The 22,341-nt window shown below is 38.8% G+C and overlaps 2 protein-coding genes across 3 annotated transcripts in view; one reads left to right on the plus strand and one right to left on the minus strand.

Moving 5' to 3' along the window:
• Nucleotides 1–1,684: 1,684 nt before the first annotated feature.
• On the plus strand, nt 1,685–10,843 carry LOC120806948 (protein phosphatase 1 regulatory subunit 12B-like). The gene is made up of 7 exons (XM_040158514.1): nt 1,685–2,027; nt 5,653–5,669; nt 5,785–5,923; nt 7,058–7,159; nt 7,587–7,637; nt 7,770–7,820; nt 9,519–10,843. Exons 1-7 carry the CDS (start codon nt 1,926–1,928, stop codon nt 9,603–9,605), a joined length of 549 nt encoding a protein of 182 aa, XP_040014448.1. The 5' UTR covers nt 1,685–1,925; the 3' UTR covers nt 9,606–10,843.
• A 4,699-nt stretch (nt 10,844–15,542) lies between these two features.
• The window catches only part of LOC120783036 (synaptotagmin-2-like), a 28,336-nt gene continuing 21,537 nt past the window's right edge, over nt 15,543–22,341 (minus strand). The window contains exons 4-9 of one of the 2 annotated variants that reach the window (XM_040115707.1): nt 20,739–20,870; nt 19,373–19,540; nt 17,863–18,030; nt 16,679–16,796; nt 16,018–16,151; nt 15,543–15,840 (exon numbers count right to left, since the gene is read on the minus strand). In XM_040115707.1, the coding sequence (XP_039971641.1) occupies nt 15,625–15,840; nt 16,018–16,151; nt 16,679–16,796; nt 17,863–18,030; nt 19,373–19,540; nt 20,739–20,870 (936 nt within the window). In that variant the 3' untranslated portion in view covers nt 15,543–15,624. The remainder of the gene's footprint in view (nt 15,841–16,017; nt 16,152–16,678; nt 16,797–17,862; nt 18,031–19,372; nt 19,541–20,738; nt 20,871–22,341) is intronic. The other variant, XM_040115708.1, reaches the window with a different exon arrangement.

Consider the following 22,341-nt stretch of genomic DNA (forward strand, 5'->3'; position numbering starts at 1 on the left):
GCAGGTGGTACCAGTTTACTACCATAATGATGAAGAATAAGCAACATACCTGATAAAGAGAGAAAGAGATCTGTGTCTGTTTCATGATTTTTGTCATCATAGTAAAATAACAAAAAAGGGGGACACTAGTCACAAGTAGGTACAACTAGACGTATAGCCTAGCGTTGTCATGTTGAGTGGACGACAGTCACCCCTCTGTGACATCCCGTCAAAACTGACACTGTTTTAAAAGGAATTATGAGTACATGTCTTTTACTTTTCATGAAATGACTGACTCTTGGGTGGCCAGCTTGCATTTAAAAGACAGTGTGGTGCATGAATAAAGTTAAAACAATTTAGTCTGGTAACTAACTTAATTTGAGGGTTGGGGTAATTACGGTACATTAAATGCTCAGGACAAAAACCAAAGCATGATGTGCCCACTGGAAACTGGCGGTCATGCCAGATAGAAATTACGGTTGAAACTCAGGGAAAATTGGGGGAGTTGACAGGTGTGGTTAGTTTATAAAAACTACAGTATTCAAGGGTCTTTCGGCATAGTAGCAACATGTTTATGTCAAAACATGACCAAAAAAAAAACCTAGGACATATATCTGTCAAACAGGAACTGTAAAAAATCTCTCTATGCAAAGATAAACATCACTGAAAAATTACGTACACAGCATGTATCACTGTAGGGATAGAAAGTGATGCAATTATTGATCCTATTTAAAAGGATAAATTAGGCTACAGCTGATCAGATGCAATACATGTGAGACTTGGTCTGACGGCAGCACTGATTCAGCCTGGAAATCAGTACAGACAAACTGAAAAGAGAGAAATAAAATGATGCACCTGAGACCACTGACACTTGTGAAGCTTCCCACATTCAGATTCTCCAGGATCTGTTTTACCCTTATCAGATATTTAGCGTCAAAACTTTCCAGTCTCAGCATTTATTACGAAATATATTTGTAACTTTCCATAAGCAACATGAGTAAAGCACAGAAAATGCACTCTTCTCATTAGATTCCCTTTTTATGTGAATAAATTGCAAACAAATGGCCTGTTCCAACTCGCAGTTGTGTCATGGAACATACTCAGAAAGGTATGTAAGCTCAGCGTAACTATCAACACACGCAGCCCCCCGCTTGATTAAGCTCAACAGATCTAAAACCAAAGATCTTATCCGAAGAGTTAGCTACAGTACATTTGTGCGCCTGACCAACCTGTTGTTTTTTATACACTCTTATCTCACCCTAACATAAACCCATGTGTGCCTGTTCATCTACTGTAGGTATTTTTAATTTTACCTCTACTTTCAGTTGCACTTGCTGCCACTTGTTTTAATTGAGGAGTTTGCCATTTCTTACAGCCTCGGCTCCCCTTTGTTAAAAAAAAAAAAAGACTACACAATACAAACAACACTCCTTTGTGCATTAGAATAATGCAGTGTACTTCCCTGTGCATTACATACAGAAAATTAAATATGCAGATAGGAGCTACCCTGAAAACTACATTAGTATGATTAATGATGCTTTACATTTTCCATTTTCGCCAATATAACCAAATCCCTCGAGAGCCCTTGTGAACAATACTGTTGTCAAATCCTTGTGTCAACACGCACACACACACACACGCACACACACACACACACGCCGTACAGCCCGCCTACTCCCCAGTCTCACCACTTCCTCCACAGCTCTCACACTTATGCTGTTCTTTCACTCTCATCAGATATGAAATGTCTCACCATCACATGAAGATCACACTTGAGCTTCTCATGTTAACTAAGGAAACAGCCAAATCTTAATTTTATATCAGTGGATGGTAATCAACATCTTATTAAGAGGGTTTTTTTTTTTTTAATTTAAAAAGTATTTAACTTTTCAGAAGTTCAGTAGTTCGGACCCCATTCATACAGTGGCTGTAGCAGCTGAGGAGCGATGTCATCTCTACTTTCTCACAACAAAGATCAGCCACGCATTAGAAAGTCGCTCTCTGACTCTTCTCCAACTTCATCCACCGCCACCACCAAGAGCCTGAGGGTAAGACCCGATTATCTTTAATCTTTTCAGTGCCTGTTTAGTGAGAGGAAATGCCATAGCTGATATAATACAAACACCAGCATCAGAGTTCCGTTACTCTCAAACAAATGTTTCTGTAACAAGCCACAGAGGAATTTCTGTGTGTTTGTACCGTGTACCTTGCTAGAGAATTTTAGGACATGCCATACTTAATTTTACTTTAATTTTTTTCTTACTTTGCACTTATGAGTTGCTTACATGATCAATGGAAAATTACTGTATGCTGAAGAAGTTATTAATGACCTCTTGCTGCCTCGTCTGAAATTGACTCTAATGTCCTCTTATAATCCACTTTACAATATTTTATGGTACAGAGTATGGAGATACTTTGGTTTTTAATTGACAATCGTATACAAAAATTTACATATGGTTTTGTTTTAACAGTGTATTATTTATCAAATCATGCACTATACATGCTGTTTTGAATGGCAGGTTTTTCTACAACTTTAAACTTTACAAACATGTTTATGGGTTAGATTACGAAGTCTTTTTTAAAAGATGTGGTACGTGGTTTAGACCCCTAGGTCACGGAGACATCAGCGGAATATGACGTTTTTTTTTTCTCTCTCCTAACATTTTCACACGCTTCTTAAAGCCTATGGTTACTCACATAAGATGAGCAACAAAACTGTATGTTGATGTGCATGAACAAGAAGGAACAAAACTTCAAAATGACACCAAGTCAAAGCTGTAATGAGCAGTTAGTCTTATCTTTTTATGTAAACTAAGAATCCACTTGGGAAAGATAGGGGAGACATGGAGGACATCAGTGTGTGAGAGAGAGGGAGACAGGAAGAGAGGAAGAAGAGCGAGTGAGAGAGAGAAAGCAGGGGGTGAAAGACAGGATGACATAGAACAGAGAGAAGGAGAGATAGAGTGCTTAGGACTGGCTTGTGGGAACTCAGAGGCAGTATTTATGGATGTTTATCTCTCTGCTAGTCCTGGGGGAAGCTCACATTTTCCACTTGGGAATAGCTGGTCAGCAGACAAGAAGTTCAACATGAGATCTAGAAAAAGCTGGAGGACAGCTTAGTGACAGAGACACTCACATACACTGGACAAAGTCACAAAAGCCCACTTCTCCATCAGCATCTGTTTATACGTGATGTCCCTTAATCTAAACCAGAGCTTTTTCCAAGTCTGCATACTGTATATCATTAATGATCATTTACCAAGCATATCCAAGTGTCCAGAGAGATCCTTAAAGGAACTGACACCAGAGTCTGGTGAAGATCCAGAGATCTTGTAAATGTCTGAGCCGAGGCATATCGCTGTGTTTACACATAGTGTCTGTAACTTAAAGCCCTGATTCTTTTTTACAGGAATAGACTTGCCGGCTCCATGATTTTGGTAGACTGCTTTTTGCTTCAGTTTATGTGACTGTCTCTGAAAAAAGTTTTGTCCATGTTTAAATACAATGCGAAATGAAATAGCATGAACTGAGTTAGAAGTTATATAGGCAGGAATAAGAAATTCGGTGCAACTAATTGCATTACTTGCTGCAGGCAAGATAATCACCTCTTTTAGGTTAATACATATTGATTGTAAGCAGTGGTGGATGTAATAAAACTGAAAGAGTTGGTCAGATTAGCTTTTCTTATGATTAATATAATGAAAACACATTCAAGGATATGGAGAGGATGGGCTCAGCAGGTTCAGATATGGCAATGCTGTGATTTCTGTCTAATGCGTGTATTGTTCTAATCTTGTGCTTAATGCCTTTCTTGTCTCTCTTATTTAAAGCACTTTGAATTGCCTTGTTGTTGAAAGGTCTACAGCCATGCTAGCAGCTCTGTTAGGCTGTTCTGAGACACAGCGGTGCTTTGATATAAATGCTAACACCACTTTGCTAGCATGCTCATAATGACAATAATAACATGTCGATGTTTAGCAGGTAAAAATGAGCATGTTCACCATCTTCGCTTGGCATGTTGCATTTGCTGATTAGCCCTAAACAACAAAGTACAGTCGACCGACAGACTGACATTTGCATCCTAAAGCCACTCTGCCAGCATGGCTAGAAACCTAAGCACTTGTGTTGTAGTACAGAATTTGCCTCTAGTTGTTTGTTTGAGAGGGATGCATTCACATCGCGACCAGACAGCCCGTCAAACAAATGACGAAGTCAAGCTCTATGATGTCAACATTTGTTCAGTAATGACCATCCACTGAAATAGATGAGAGTGTAATGACGGGGCTGAATGACGGGTTTGTCTCGTAATGTTTAAGTTAGTGTTCATTACAATCATTTTAACCTGAAATAAAGTGGTGGAGCAACTGGCTGACAGGCTGACATTTTCATCCTAGAACCACGACGCTATGTCTAAGAACCGAAGCACTTGTATTGTAGCTCTCAATATACTTACAGTTGTCTGTTTGAAGGGGGCACACTTCTAATTTTGATAACATCTGTTCTTCTAATCTACTCCAACAAGTATTCCAAATTAAACAATAAAATACGTTGTTTGCCAACACCCTCTACCAAGACACATAGAAACTTTTATTTGAGCTGATGCTCCAATCAGCAGGACATCATTTGTGTGGACCTTCCAAAACCGTTTCAAATCGCAATTGAAAAATAAATCAGTTTTATGATGTGACAATGCTATGGTTAAGTTTTGGTCAGGTTCAGGCACAAAAGATAGAGGAGTTTCGCTGTCATGGTGATTATAATAAACACGTAGTTAAGGTTTGGGAACGAACATCATGATCGTGCTTTAAATAGAGCTTGTCCTTTTGGAGCACTTGCTGAAACAACTGATGCTGTCGTTCTTCTTGGGAGGACAGTCCCTCTAATCAAATTTAAATGTGCTTTAAAGTCCTTTGGACAAAAGCACTAACCATTAGAGCTCAGAGACTTGAAATGATGCTTGAAAATCTGTCAGCATGCATTGTGTATAACTCCTCCAACTTTAATAGGCAATAATGAACATATTGTGAATGCCACTGCCGGAGCTATTACCTTTTTTGGATGTGTTTAGTTATCTGTGCTTGTCAGTTTATGTAAGGAATCATTTCCTCTCTCCTTTAAGGAGAGAGTGTTTCAGACGGCCATAAACCTTTTCTTGGAAAACTGAAAAACATCTTTTATGCGGAATTCCTGGTAGTTCTATTGCACAAGAGATTTTTTTCTCATAATACCGACTTTCAAGTTGATGATGAATGTACTTGCTGACATTGTACTTGTAATAAAATATGTCCCGTGTGCATAATGATTGTATGTTTATGCTATTATGCAGGGGAAATGTTCAACATGATACAAAATACAACCTCATGTGTAGATTTGATTCCACATTGTACTTAATAAGTCTCACATCACGACCAAACAGCCTGTCAAACAAATGATGAAGTCAAGCTGTGTGATGTCAACATTTATGCAGTAATGAGCATCTACTGAAACAGAGGATGGGGTCATGATGGAGCTGAATGACTTGTTTATTCCATGTAAGGTTTCAGTTGGGGTTAAATATAACTGAAACTTTGATTAAGATAACTGAGATTAAGATGTCCTTGCAAGACCTTACATTATCACTGTTTATTTGGATCAGATGATAGCCAGTTCTAAAACATGTCTCCTCTATTTCAGCATGAGAGACTGTCTAGGTAAGCTTCCTCTAATTTAATTCACACAATGAATACATACAAAACAGACATTATCGCAAACAGAGCTAAAACTGTGTGTTGAATGAATTATACTTCACCTCTTTTATGTTTTCAGATTGGGCTCATCTGGATCATCTGATGTTTCCAACGACAAAGCGACAAACCACGCTGAATCCTACTTCTTACGGAGGGAGAACAGACTATCTGCAAGGAAAAAGGCAGAAGAAGAGTCAGCAAAAAATGACTATGAAAAGGCAGGTGATGCGGCTTGAATGTTGATGTATAATATTCCTAGCGAGTATTGTTGATTTGCAGAAAGGGTGCGCTGTTGCTACTTTTCCGTCCAAGTAGCTGCTCATGTAACAAAATAACCAAACCAAAATAACTCAACAACTTACTGGAAGAGCTTTTACGATTTTCAGCACAGGGCCTTAACCACGGTGCCTTACAGAGGTGATACATTTTCTCAGTTTTATATAATTGTAAATTTAGTATCTTAGTTTTCTGACTGTTTGTTGGACAAGAAAAATCAGTTTGAAGGTTACAGCAAGAACGCTAGCAAATTAGGATGGTAATTTTCTCCTGTTTTCAGATATTTTGCTGTAAATCAAAACAAGACTAAGAGTCTATAGCCATGCCACTGTCTGTGATGCTACAGACTACTTAGCCACAGTGGTGCTTCGAGCTAAATGCTAACGCATGGTAATAAGCTCAAAATGGTAATGCTAACATAAGGATATTTAGCAGGTATCATGTTTAACCTGTCCATCGTGTAAGTTTAGCAGTTAGCATGCTAATATTTGCTAATTAGCACCAAACACAGATTACAACTGAGGCTGATGGGAATGTCAGTAGTTTTGCAGGTATGTGGTCATAAACCAAAGTACCGGACTAATACAAATGTTGAACTGACGACAGTGCAACAGAAAAAGTAAGGGGATCAACAAAGTTATTACAATTCAACCTGAGGAGGAAATTAATGTCTGTTCAAAATTTCATGGCGATCCATCCAAGAGTTGTCGGGACATTTCACTCAGAACCACAACTATGAACCCCGTAGTGGTGCTGGATGAAAAGGATCACCAAAGCCATTAGGATTCATCATCTGGGCACTGTGGATATAAAGCAGGCTATGTACCAAATTTAATGGCAATCCGTTGAATCCATTGATTATTGTTTAGATGGATTTCACTAGCAACCAGAAATGTCAACCTCATGATGAATAATGGAAATAATCATCACTTGCATCCCTAATGAACAGTTAAAAAACTAACACACAAACAGTCACAGTGGCCGTTGATGTCCACGTTTGTTAGTTTGTGTGTGGTAAAAAACAAAAACAAAACAATCAAACACTCCTAATCCTAACCAGTGCATTTTTTTTGTAGATGTATGAAAAGGCACTGGCCACCAATCACAGGCTCAAGTCCAGGCTGGAAACAAGTAAACAAGAACTCGCCATGATTCAGGACCAGCTACAGAGAGCTCAGGTACTGTACTACACATACTGTAGTCAACAGTTAATATGGCCAATCCAGATACATGGGTGTGGAGGAACTGAAGGGAATGTTCGCTGAAAAGGCAACTGAAAAAGTGACTAAAAGTTTCTCCAAGTCATTATTTAATCTTTATGATTATTCTTGTCATTACGCACAGAAATGTCTTCCATGTATTCTTATGAGATACCAGGTAATAATGTAATCTGAAAGAAATGTGACGCGAAAGATAGCAGGTATACAAGGAAGCTGGAGTGTTATTACTGTCAGGTGTGAATTTGGGAATAATGTCCCAAATAATAAGTGTCTGCGAGTTTGACTGTGGGTATATTGTATCAGACACATGTGAGACCCAAAATGACACAGCTTCAACACCTTATGCTATAATCCTTTTAAATAATAACCTTTCCTCTTGCTGCAGAAGGGAAGACCGGGAGGTTGTGGCTCCAACATGCTCGAGACAGAAAAAAAGGTATGAACTCAGCATTATTATAATACTAAAACTATACTAGTGTGGTCATGGCAAAATGTTTTCAGTTGAATTGCCTTCATTTGTCTTTATTTATTTGTCTTAATTATATTTATTAAATGTTCTTCCTCATAGGAAAGTTGGAGTCTTAAAAAGAGGATAACAGATATGGAAGAACAGTTGAAGGCAAGTGAGACATTTTAAAAAATGAATACTTTTTACCCTTTCACTTTAATTTAAAAATGGTAGTGGTTAAGAATATAGCAGGATCTCTTACCCAGGAGAAAATAAAGCTTATTTAACATGAGGAAAAACAACAATCAGATCCAAACAGTGCAAAGTGTCTGTGGGACTTGGTGCCACGGTGTTAGCCGCCCTGTCTACGGTGGTTTTAGGTGACATCATTTGTCACCATTATGCTCTGCTGGCTGTGGAATGTGTGAGCTCTTTGACACTGCAGCGAGTGAGCCATCGGTATTCAACCGCCGTCTAACGTTGACAAATGTCCGCTGTGTTATTCCCAAGAGGACGCAAACAAAAACCTCTTGTTATCCGTGAATGAGAGGTCTAAACAAACATGGTCTGAAAATAGATGTTCATAACAGAGAAGCACTGTTATGTGTATTCAAATGAGCAAGTCTGGTCCAATTGTGTCTGTGTTCCAGTGAAAGCGAGTGTACAAGATTTTGTACGTATACATCATTGTATTTGTTTTATTATAATAGATTAATCTGGAGCAGATGACCTTTTTTTTGTGAAGACAAAACAATTTCTGTTCTGGTCAGCGGCAGGAACAGATCTTGGAAAAGTAAATTAGTAAAAAAGGATGTAATGAGGTGCCTCTTTAATGTAAGACAGGGATTTAAATTTGACACCACATTGTCAAGTTGAAGCTTAAGAGCAGACTTGTTATTAAAAATGTGAAAATGTGTCTGGTATGTCTTTCTCTCAGCCCCTCTAACATAGACATATTGTAGCTGCACTATACTCTACAACAAAGCCACTCTCCTTTCTGGACAACTAAGCAGCAGGAACAGAAGTCAGAAAAGTAAAATAGCTGCAGTCTTTACTGCTGTACCTGTATTCAGGTTCACTTTGGACCACTTTGGACTGTGAGATTATGTGAATGAGGCCTCATAACCACTTTAATGAAAATGTAAGGAATTAATTTTTGAATGAGTAAACATTTTTATCATTTGTGTATGAACTACTTCTGGGACATAATACATATATCCGATTTAAAGAATCCTTCTAATACTAAGTGAAATGAAAATCGGGAATAAACAATGCAACCTTATTTTTTCGGAGTATAACGGGAAAGTCGGACTAAGCAGCTTCACATCTTGCTAGCTCCAAACAGAAGCAACTAAATTCATTAGTTCTTAAAAAGTCTTTCTCGGAGTATCTTAATATTACGAACAGGTCAGTTCGTGCAACCGCATACTGAATGCAAAAACAAGTGTTGTTTTGAAGCAGCAGCATAACACATTTGTCACGAGTGGTCTGTTGGGCCCCCACATCGTGTACTTGATGTTGACATGATGCGGGCTGAAAAGGTTGCTGGTATTGCCAGGAATCACAACCAGGACTTCGTGCATGGACTGAACCTTCTTTACCTGAACAACCCCAAAATATGAAGCCGTTCAAAATACGAGCAAGGGACATACCCACAACATTACTAGGATGGTTATCGTATGGCAAAAATGAACATGTTTCATATAAGCTAGGCCTGTGGCAAACGTCTAGTCGGTGTTTGAGTAATGTCTTACAATTATCTAGCATCATAAAAACATGTTCCACCCCGGACAATCAGCCCCCGAGGTTATGACCAAAATGTAATTTGACCTCTCTGCCCACTTTAGTTGTCGTGTGCTCTCTCTTCAGGTTAAAGCAGAGCTAAAGATGGAGAACCAGAGACTGAAGGATGAAAATGGTGCTTTAATCCGTGTCATCACTAAACTGTCCAAGTGAGACGGGGCACAGGAAGGAGAGAAGACAAGGGGAGGATAGCAGAGTCCATATTTATATCTACACTGTGTATGCATCTTGGTACATTCATCCTATCCTCAGGAAGAATGTATGTACATAGTTTTCAGTCATTTTGGAAACTTGAGTCCATTCTTGTGTTTTTGTTGATGACTGAGATGTGTTTAAAAGGCAGGCTGCTTTTCCATTGTCTGAAGACTGACTGACATCTGCCCGGCTAAGGACACATTTCACACCCTGTTTCAAAGTTGTATTTAAACAAGTCACACATTTACCAACAGAATTTATATTAAATTAAATTTTTTTTCTGTATATTCCTTAAATATTCCTACATAAATAGAAATGCCAAAATGACCAGTTCTTGTTTTTTAGTCCCCTGTGTTTACATGAACAACCAGCCAGGTGGAAACCAATTATAAAACTGCGCAATCTTATCAAGAATATCCCTGCATACATAAATGGAAAAATATTTCAGGTATGCCCGCAGAGGTATTGCCATGGTAACTGCAACATGTGGTCCGCTCCATATGCAGACCCTGAATCCCGGCTCTGAGCTATCGGGGACAGTGAATGATGGACGAGCTGCATTTCACAGAAATGTGGGAGCGTCATCAGTGATTTAAGAGCTTTACCTTGATGCACGATGTCACCAATGACGGGCTTTTCCTCTTAACCTGCAATTTAAAAACAATCAGCTGTGTAAAATGTGGTCTTAGAAAGAGAAAAGGCCTCTTGTTATGCCTCATATCTGACATCACTAGAGCAAAATAAGACTTCAATGTAAAATATCAATCAATCAGTTATCATTGTCATTGGCTTTTAGATTTTTGTCTCTTTTTTTTAAACAAGTAATGATAATTGACAAGACAATCTCACCTCAAGGTCAGTTTAGTAGCTGTTCTGGAGGTTTTGATCACATCACATGATCCTGATCACTAGATGATGGCGAGATGGTGAAAGCGAAATTGTTCTGTCAGCTGCTTTTTCCAAGTTCAAGAATGTGAGGCCCAACTCTGAAAGGTTAAACCAAGATGGATGAGAAGTACTTAAAGTTGTCAAAAAAGTAGAAGTTTGAACTTCTTCATTTCAACTGGGCAAACATCTGCTGATGAAGATCCAAGAATAAAGGTCAAGAATAAAGACTCAACCTAAAGCACTAGTAAGTGTTTATGTTCCATATTGAATTACAAAACATCCCAATTGAATAAAGGGAATTCACAGTATAAACACAGTATAATAATGACCGAGTGTTGTGTTGATTTATTTATGCATGCTTTAGATGTGCCACTCTGGAAATAATTTATCTTCTGTTTCACATTCAGAGGATTTAATGAGTCCAATTTATAATCTTCTGTTCATGGGATCCCTGCCAGGCAGATATTTCATTTTCAATTATGCTTACATTTGATTTGGATTAAGATTAATGAATTATTTGAAGAAAAAGGCCCTGAAATTAGTCTCAACTATGTGTTTGGACATTATCAAGATGCACAACACGGATGCATATTATTCGCCTGAACACAGAATAACACAAACTTCTTTGGAACATCTTAAGCTCATCACTCTGCAGATGTGCTGCATTCTAGTTCGGTTTGTCATCAACGTTTTGTCGTCACATTTATATTGCATCAGGGAAGTGGGTATAACGTGCTACTCAGCTCTGTTAGCTGGCATTTCTCTCGTGCTGCATATGATGCCACCTACTGGCCGAAGGTGGGAAAGCATCCTCTGATTCCATTTACACACCACACAGGACGCGGCTACTTAAAATGCCTTTATTTCCTATGATTACATTTTGACAACACAGAAATATGTCCTGACCACATCCCATATTTTGGTTCCCTTGAGTAACTCACTTCTACATAGAGTGATACATGAGTACAAGTTTTTTTGGTCTCTTTGTTTCCTCTTTTGCTGGAAAAACAAGGATTTTTGTAAAGAAATAAGTCATGCAGTTCACAAAAAGAAACAACTATTGACACGCCTCTGCAACAAGACAAGAACGAAAGTCAAGTTCAAGCAGTTCCCTTGTCGATGATGCCCCGTAAGTGAGTGGATGAAATGTGGGATGTCATCTCTTTGGATGTTCTGTATCATGGCTGTGTTCACATAGGAGGATTGTGACTAAAGAAGAAACCACCACTGGAGTATTGCATTGCGAATGTTTTTCTGCACTGAATGGGTCGGCCCTGTGCTCAGGGCGGCTTGCGTGACCCAGGAAGACAGGGATTTTGTTGCCTGCATTGCAGAAAATGACAAACTCATACAGTTCATGAGCTGAATACCAACAAACAAACACAGGCTCCATTGGTCCTATTTCAAATACACAAAATAGCAAATGGAGATTATTGATTAGACGTAGATAGAGGCAATATGTGTATCGAATGACCCCAAGAAATGGATGACCTGACACACACTGTAACAAAAGGATGTAATGAGGTCTAGCTTTACAGTAGGATCTGAACTTATATTTGACACCACACTGTGGAAATTAATCTTCTAGATATTAAAAATGTAAATATGTCTGGCATGTCTTCCTCTAACCCGCATGAAGATGGAGGCGTAGCTACCTTACACTCTAAAAGATGGACTGTCATGAAGAGTGGGATTGTCCGTCTTCATACACTGTATGTTGCAGACAAAGGTTTATCTAGTAGTAAATGACACCGACTCAAAATACCACATGGAGAAAACAAATCCCCACATTAGAGATGTCATGGTAGATACAGCATCAATATCTCAGAGCACGCACAGGTGACACAGCACCAGCTCACCCCATTGCAATTCATTTGTAAAACTGTGTGTTCACTCATAAAGGGACATTTGTAATGAAAAGATTATTGATTGCTTAATTATCAGACTGGAGCTACTGAAGAGGATTGCATCAATAATATGTAGTGATAATAATATTTCACACAACTAACTAAAAAAAAAAACTACTACTGTATAATAGAATTTAAAAAAAACTATGTTTGATTTATTTTATATGTAAATAACTGACTTCACTCATTTTTATGCATGACCAGACACGTGAGAGCAGATTTATTTGAAGGGCAGTATGATGAGGGGGTACAATTTAATGAAGTACGGAAGAAAAAAGGGGCTACAAGTCAATTTAAGTCGTCCACTGTATCTACATTTGATTGGCTAAGACTTGACACTCATCTGGCAGGAATAAATGATGGAAACACTTACGGTACACTGAGATAGAAAATCAAGGAGCTGGCAAATATTCTCCTCTTTTTTTAAAAATATATACAGTTTACTGGTCAGCGACCGAGACACACTGTATAACAAGTCCAAGCAGAAATGAACCATAATCACATGACTTGTAGCCCAAGCATACTGTTACACTGGATTTAGCACAGACGACACAAACAATGACAAAGTGGATTTTCAAATATGAACCATAAAGCAACCCTGCTTTAATTCCAGGGCCTCAAAGGAGCCTGTGAACCCTAACATGGATTATTCGGACATACATTCGGTCCCATTCAGCAAAAATACATACACTTTGCAGTCGGTGCACACTGTTTTTTTACTCTGTTTTATTATCAAAAATGACACAGAACACAAACACACATACACAATATAATTATGGTTCCTCTTTAAAACATGCTACTATTTACATCATCTTGTAAACACATGCTGTTGCCTATTCACAAATCTGCGTGATGCATAATGAAGAAGTACTGTGAATGGACCAATCAGTGTGCTCCTCTTTACTTTCCTTTAGAGTCATTTTTATATTTGATAATAAGGAGGCAAAGAAAGGCTGTGATAATTTCAATTTTGTAAGCAACTGAACACGCAATTCTGATATTTAACAACCACTAGATACTTAATGTTACCACTGAAATTGCAGAAATTAAATATTTTACTTTGAAAACAATCTCTCCGGATATTGTTGTTTGAATTCCTCGCTTCTTGACATTTCCAGGCAGTTTCAAGTTGTGCACTTTCAAAGGGTTTTCTTATTTTCGTTTCGAAAAAAAGTCAAAGAGAAAACTGAAGCATGCTTAGCCTCTCATCTCTCATCTGAACTTCTCTTTCATGGTTCACATGACAGACAAAACATAATATGTAGGACAGAGGACCTACTACTTCATCGACACCACCCATCATGGTCCAAACATGTTCCCTAAAATGAATCTTATTTAACACTATTAGTTATATAAAAGTAGATAGAGCTGTAATTCCTTTTTTTTCATACAATACACGCTGATTCTGGTCTCTTTTATTTCAGTAGGTATGGTCAAATTTGCAGTTGTAGTACGAACAGTTGGAATATCAAAAGCTGGACATTTCAACCCTTTCCGATGAAAACTGGTTTGCACAAGCTCTCAATTGCAGCTGATTTAAGTAAATAAAATAAATTACATTGATGCTATAAAGGCAGTGTTAAAATTTTTTTTTTTTTTTACATCACAACTAGGTGTTCAGTTGCTCATACGACTTCTGGCCTTTTTTGCCTCCATACCTCTGCACATCACACTAATATATTAAGTCTGTGATGAAGTTTTGACACCACCATGTTGCAGGACTTTGGCTCCAGGTTTACAAAGCTTGTGACTAATGAGTGAGCGATCCAAACAACATGAAATACTGCGAGGTATGATACATGCTCCATTCTGCAGCTCTATTTGGTTGAAGCAAATGGTCCTGGAGATGTACATTGTATTATGTGTTTGATGTAGCACTTGCCGTGTTGAGATTTTACAAACATGTATTTTGTACTTGAATTCACGTCCTCTTAAAAAGTGCAGTTACAGCTTACATTTCAAATTCAGTTCTCTATAAAAACATCTTGTCTTTAACAGAAATCCGAATGGTGTTTCATCAGAAACTACTGAAGTATTAAGGTGGGCAACAGAATGTGGGGTAAACTACAACATTCGTAAAAGAAATCTATAATCATTTTAATGGATATCGAAATAAAATGCGACATATGGCGATGTTTTTCAGAAGCAACAGCAGAATTCAAAAGCATACCCATAATTGTTTTGAACATCATTGGTAAGCCTTCTAGTATCCTTACTTTTTCCATGGGTAAGTAAGGTTTTACATCCAAGTGGTCAACACAGCTCAAGACAGATTTCAGATGGAACATTCATAGTGTCCCTGACTACTTTTGAATGATATTCACTCTGTAAAAAGTTGCCCTTCTAAAATAAAAAATGAAGCCTACTGTATTTCTAAAGTGTCATATCAGGAAAGGCACCCTTGTAATCCTGTCCTACATTAGATCTGTCTGAGGACACAGAAATGTGTGTTGAACCTAAATGCATAGATGGTGCCTTCATGGCAACACAAAACAAGCAACAAAGATCAGATAACCGTGTCATCCCTGTCATTCAGTATACTAATGTACTGTTCGTTTCTCCTTCTCAAATGTGAGCTGACAAAATGAAGACAGATTTTCTCTTGAAAACACGGTGCAACATGGATTGCCGCATTCAGTGACCTCGACCTCATTCATTCTCAGCTGAACCTTTTTGCATTAATGGACTCAAACAGACTCTGCGCAGGAAATAACCCAACACTACGATACTTTCTATTGCAAGTTATAACACACTTATTAGCAAGATACAATACTGGGCATGATTTATACAGAGCAGTGGGGAGGTAAGTAAAGCATGCTCTATTAACTAAACTAAAGCCTTATTTCCAGTATTGTCTTCACCAAGACTTTCATTCAGTGTCACGCCCCTAAGAATCCGTTTCTAAGTTTCCTCAAATGAAAGAAAGACCAAAAGTCGATCATTCATGAACCAGTCACTCAATAACTCAACCGCACTCCTCTCAGCATACACTAATGTGTGAAATGTGATGTTTAAAAAGAGTTTTTTCGACTTAACCATGAATGAGCAGATATTCTACGATGTCTCTTTTTGGCTGAGCAGGTTTCATGACGAGTTGTCATGTGTTAAGTCATGGGTTTCATGCAGAGTAGGTATGGGGGCTGGATTTCTGAGTTAGTGCATTAGCTGGTTGGTGGAGCATGTTACTTCTTTGCGGCCAAAGCTGCCAGCTGACCATCAATATCCTCCTCAGGTTGCAATGGATGCCACTGGGCAATGGGGCGGCGTGGATTAGCCAGCATGTCAGACCAGTGCTTCAGACCTAAACCAGTGGCCTTGCTGCCCACGAAGATCTTTCCGATGGCGTCGTTCTTACCGATCTTGTCATAATCAAACACTGTGACCGCCACCAAGATTTTCTAAGGAGGAAATGAGAGAGAATCTGTGATTTCTCTGTTATTAGGTCGGCACATTAATAAAATATGAGTGCAGAATGATTTAAAAGACATCTTTAAGGGAGAGAGGCACAGATCTTCTGTACTGTATCATTAACATATCCATCAAGTCCTAAAGATCAGGTTTGACTTGTACTGTACCTGCATCTGTTCTAGGGGGATTTCAAAGCTGAAGGATTCATTATAATATGGGTTTAGGGTGTTCTTCTTCACTGTAGTCTTCTTTTTCTTCAGACGCTTACCCCCCTGCAGCAGCTGGATCTTTACATAGGGATCTGCAAAGGGCAACAATATGATCAGCAATAGATACCATCAAGGCAAGATCTTATTATGTTGTTTATGGCTTTCCTCATGTTTCTGCAATATCTACTTCCTTTTTATTACTTCTGATGTGTATTTACATCCTCTTGATTTCCTGATTGCTTTCTGTATTCATTTTTCCTTATCTTCTGTGCATTTGGACCAGGAAAGTTACAATTGTGAACCGCATTTTCCAGGTGCATAAAGCACAGCTGTGTTTTATATGATGTTTGATCAAAAAATTCCCCTGACAAATGCCCGCAGTGCCCAAAAGCTTGTCTTGATCATTAAATACGTGCATTGAACCTAAGTGTGCAGTGCCTTGTTTTCTCAGTTTTTAGTATGACATTATGCATTTTGAAACATTGCTCAAAACCACAGCCATAGACAAACAAAAACTGAAAGCTAAACTGTTCTCAACAGCATCAAACCCAATAAAAATATAATAATGTGAATTCTGTTCACAGCATTCTAACTCGATTTGATTATGACATTTCTCTACCGGACAATCCACAGGCGTCCATCTTCTTCAGGTTCTTTGCCTCCAGGATACAGACGGTGAGTTTCCCGGCCGTGGGGACATAACGGAGGGAGATGCAGATGTCTCCCAGTTTCTCAGGCTGAGCAGTCAGCACAGAGAGAAGAGAGAGAAATGACAAGCACACGTGCTCATCAGACAACGCCAACACACTGCTTGTGTTATGACGGGCTGACGCAAAACGCTCTCAGCTACTGTCTGCTGTATATCTTGAAATATACTCTTATGTGCTGAAAATTTGGCCTTTTGCCTTGTGACAACATTGTCAATACACTTACTCAGAAGTGCACAGCCCTATAAGGGCTCAGAGTAGTTCTGAAATTTTCAGCATCCACTGAGTAGACTGGGATGAAGTTAACGAAAAATACCATAGACACCAGCAGAAAAACGTAACTAATCTGTTATATTCTGTATTACAAATACCTCAGCGTCATACTTTGTAGACACACAATGTCATCAAGGCAAATTTCTGAACTTTTATTTTACTACTGTAAGAAATACGTATATTGATTCAGATGATTGCCTCAATGTCTGTGCACTTTCATAAAATACTTATTTAAACAACTGTATATTGATCAGTTGACCGAATTATCCTAAAAGGTTAAGGCTGGTATTGCTCCATATATATATTTTTTATTATCACCAACAAATCCCATGAAAAGCACACATCCATCAACATGTAAGTCTGTTGCTTAATGAATACTTTCTGACTTTCCCAAGCCAATGGGTTCCTTCTGAAGATGTCCCGAAAATATATATTTTCATTTTGAGTAATTTCCTAAAACAGCCAGGCACTGTAGTTTTTAGCAAACATTGCTCAAACATACATAAACAGTGCATTCTATGGGGACTATCTGCAGAGGCTGATTAACACACATTTGGTGCTCCGGTGTGTATTTACATCAGCAGGACTTTGTGGCTCACTGATGAACTCTTTTTAATAGTTTCTGGACAACAGTGGAGATCTATGGCACAGGGGAATAAGCTAAATCAGGCTTTGGATGCATAGATAGTGTTTGTTGGGACTCTAGCATGTAGGCAAGCCAGTATTGTTCGTTTTCATCTTTTCATGGGGTTTGTCGACGGTGAAAAAGAGAATATCGCCAGACTTATTCCTTCATTTTAATCAGTGTGACTCTTAACAGCACCTCCTCTTGATCGGCGCTCTCCAGGTCCCGCCACTCCTCGATCGGCCGTCCAAGGTCGATGGTGTTCATGGGAAGCTTCACCTCTCCAATGACGTCGTGTTTGGAGAATCGGTCGTAATCATAAACAGACATCACCAGCGTCTTCCCACCGAGCTCCTCGTAGGGCACCTGATCAACCAACACACGGTTACGTTGTTTTAGAGCTTGATGCCTTATATTTTTTCCATTAGTGATTATACAGTATGACTAAAGACTGAAAGTCACCACGGTAAAAACCGACCTAGTTTTAATAAGGATAGCACTAACGCAATACTGGGTTAACTTTCCAGTACCAACAGGTTTTTTTTTAACCTACGGTGGGCGTTACTTTTTTTATATGACTGTTCGGTTACTTACCCGAACTGAAATATGGTCATTTTTGACTCAGTGTTAGACACAACAAGCTCAAGTTTTACCTTCAAACCGCTACAAATTTATTGTAAGTTGAACAAAAGGATGTGCATATTGTATGACATTCAGAACTGCAACGGAGATACATATTATTAACAAACAGTAACATGTAGGCTTAAAAAGACCTATAGTAAAGTAGATTATAACAGTCTGCAACAATATTATATATCAGGGGGTTAAATAACCCAAAGGTAACACAAAAAATAAACGCTTTGTCTGAGGTGGGTTTCTACCCATGAGTATTGGGTAAAGTTAACCCATTGTTGCACTAGTGTCATATTGAGCCACTGAAATTTATTGTGTGTTAAAGGGAATTAAATCCTCAAATATTATGTACGTGAAAAAGGCACAGTTAAAGAAAAACAAATTTGAAATTAAATACAGATTATCTGAAAAAAAAAAGTGTATTTAAGCACAAATGTAGTTTAAATAACTACCTTAATTTACATGATATTAGCTCTGATTTAATCATCTAAGAAAGATGTTAGAAAAGATAACTCCAGCTGACCCAAACTTTTTTAAGTAAAGATGAGGACAATTTTATATGCCCTGTCTGGACATGACATTAATAAAAACCTTTCAAGATCAAAAAATAACAACAATAACTGTGGCTATGAACATCTCCGTGGCTATGTCTGGGAGAGAACAGTCAGAGTTGTTTATGTAAAATAAGATTTGTTTCTTTTGCTGCTGCGAATTTGCAGACAGGCAGCGCTTCCAGCATGACCCAGAGCCACTCGTAAAGTCTCTGCGGGCCTTATTAGCCAGGACAGAGAAGAGCAGCATGTAGGTTGCACAGGGCAGTGCGGTACAAACAAATCAAGACAAACCTGACAAGATACAGTCAGTGCCCTTAGACTTACACAGCACGACAGACATGTAGGCAGGGGGTTAGGATGATTGCTCACCATCAAAAATGTTTGATCTATGTCTTTCTTTGTGTTTGCAGCTGCATGGGTTCATATAGAAGCAGGATTAACACCATTGCTGCACCAAATTCTGCAACTGTAGACAGACTGTCTTCTATCGCCGCGCACACACAAGGATGTGAGAAACTTACTTTGAATACAAATGTCTCATTGAAGACGGGGTTCAGCGTCTTCTTGTGCACTTTCGTGTCAAACTTCTTCTTCTTGTCAGGGAAGAGCAGGACTCTCACGTAGGGATCAGAGGTTCCACCTGAGTCCATGGACATGAGGTCAGCAGCTTGAAGGATGCCAACTGTGAGCTGTGTGCAGAGGAGATGTGGATGTATGGGAGACAGAGTTTTATCTGGCAAAAGATCCAAAGATTTTTCATTTGTGTCAGGGCCACTGCCCCAAACTGGTTATATAGTGCAACATCATCTGACAACTTAAGCCTCGCGATCCATCAATAACTTCTTGCCTGACTGGAGACATATTGAATGTCAGAATTTTTTACAATGTCACACAATTGTCACAGCGTGGTGACTTTTAAAAAAGGTTTTTCCGATTCTACGTTATAAAAACAAACTTCAAGTATGACTTTAATTCTAGTCTCTGCTCTGTTATGTTGACTTAATTTAAGGCATTTCCTCTTATTTTTAGTACCTTAAGCCTCATTAATCCATGTCATATACTACCACTGCGCCCATATGCTGCTGAGAGCATTATAGGTAGGATGATGAAGTTACTTAACATTTGACAGATGTCTTTCCCTTTTCTCTAAGCCAGAATTGCTGCAAAACGATTTATTTCATGGTTTAGCCTCTTGATTTCTTTCAGTCTTTCTGCAAAAAGGATCATTCTCTTGCTCTGCTTAGGTTTTACAAAGTGGCTGTGTACACATTTGCAAGGACCAGGACATAAAAGAATAGTTGGACATTGTGGGAAATATGCTCATGTGCATTCTTGCTGAGAGTTATCTCAAAGGATCAATACCACTCTCATGTGTGTGGCTACAGCCAGCAGCCGGTTAGCTTAGCTTAGCATGAAGACAGTAAACCGGGGAAAACAGCTAGCCTGACTCTGTCCAAAGGTAACACAATCTGCCAACCAGCTCTTCTAAAGCTCACTAGTTAACATTTTATATCATGTTTGCAGATTGTGTTACCTTTGGACACAGCCAGGCTAAGTGTTTCCTTCTCTTGCCAGTCTTTATGCTAAATTAAGCTTAGTGGCTGCTGGCAGGCTTTATATTCATCCTACAGACATGACAGTGAAAGCAATTCTTACTAACTCTTGGCAAGAAAGCGAAGAAGTGTTTCTCCCAGAATGTCAAACTATTTCTTAAAACAGTGGAGGATTTCATTCTGAAAAACATTGTTTTTTCGTAACGCTATACGAAGAACATATTTATATCTAATTTTACAGACCCCAAACTGTTCACTATGCTTCTAAAAATAACTGTGTTTCTTTTAAAGCTTGAAAACAGATGTAAAGCATTTACAAGTGACAACCACAAACCTTTGTATTCTCAAAGTCATAATCTATTGAGTATTGCAGCTTCCCCAGTTTCTCTTGCTCTTTCTCCTCTTCCTCTTTCTCTTCCTCCGTCAATCCGGTCTCTCCCTCGTCATCATCATCGTCCTGGTGTTTCTGTGGATCGAAAGTAACAAAACAAGACACAGTGTTCAAGGTCAGGGAATCAGGAATCATAATAGAGGGCTCCCTACAACGGCCAGCATGCCACAGACACTGGAGTTCCAGGAGTTTTTATGTCGGGGGTACATTTTTTGGTTACTGCTTACCTGCACAGACCTGATGGTAATAACCAGGGATTTACCATTTACAAAGGGAGAAATCTCTATTGGTAACACATAAATACATGTTTATACTTTTAAAGATCCTGCAGACCTTGTCTTCTGTGTGTTTTGATCACTGGACAATTCCTTCGACATGCTTGTGCAGTACAGTGACAGCCAGAGTCAGTGGAGGCATTGCATGCTAGTTCCACTAAGAGGGGTAGTAATTGCAACAATTTTTCAAGGAAATCAGATATGAGCATAGTTCCCTTGTTTGTCAAAGAGCTCATTTTCGAGGGCTTTGATTTTTCTCCAAATGAACAAGGAGATAAATGTTTATATAAAAACCCCTAAGGAACTAGCTCACAACAGCAAATGCCAGTGCATATTAAATGATAAAAGGCAAATAAGACATAATATTCAGGGCAAGGAGATGGCTTTCTAATAACCTTTTACTTTTAAGACTTTTAGCTGGATTGCAATTTGTTGTTTTATTAAACCCTACCCTCACAAGTTTCATATTTCAAGAGTAAAATCCAAAACTTTTTTCAACCTGCATGCCTTGTTTCACCTCGAAATTTATGTGGCACCAAATCTTTTTTCAGCTCACCGTTATTACAATAAATGGTTCAGGATTAAAGGGCACAGCCAGCTATTTGAATAATGTAAAGTCTTATTATGTCAATGTTATTACTGCGGTTAAATTCCAGCCTCATTGTCAAGGTGACCTTGACTTTGAAATGTTTTTAATCGTTTTTTTTCAGGCCATCCAGTGTCTCCACATTCTACCTCCTCCTTGAGTATTACAATCAAAAGGACAGATCTGCAAGTATTTGGCTCTTCATGCAGTTTTATCATCACCATTTCCATGTCTCCCAAACAACCAACCATGCCCTTTATCACATGCATATATTAATAGTGTTAAAAGTGCCTTGCATATCATCTCTTAGTCCAATACTTTCCATATTGGTGTGAGTTACAGTTACATTGTCCCAGGAACAATGCGTTAGATGGTTAGACTCTCCTCTTTGGGGTTTATGGAGCACATCATAGCTTTCCACTGTTACATTCTCAAGCTGTCATAACAAAAATTAAAAAAAGATTTTTTGGGGGGGGGTACTAAAAAAAGGAAAAGGAAGCTACGACTTTCATTCCATGAAACCCCCCTCCGCCCCGGGGGCCAGAGAGCGTCAACGTGAGCTATCCACCTACCGTAGAGCAGGAGTCCACCACAGTCAAGAAACACGAGGCACACACAAGACAGACACAAAGCGGAAAAAAAAGGAGGAGAGCAGAGAGAGGAAGAGATTCAACTCACAAGACAC

This window comes from Xiphias gladius, chromosome 21 (assembly GCF_016859285.1).
Source record: "Xiphias gladius isolate SHS-SW01 ecotype Sanya breed wild chromosome 21, ASM1685928v1, whole genome shotgun sequence".
In the NCBI taxonomy this organism is placed as follows: domain Eukaryota; kingdom Metazoa; phylum Chordata; class Actinopteri; order Istiophoriformes; family Xiphiidae; genus Xiphias; species Xiphias gladius.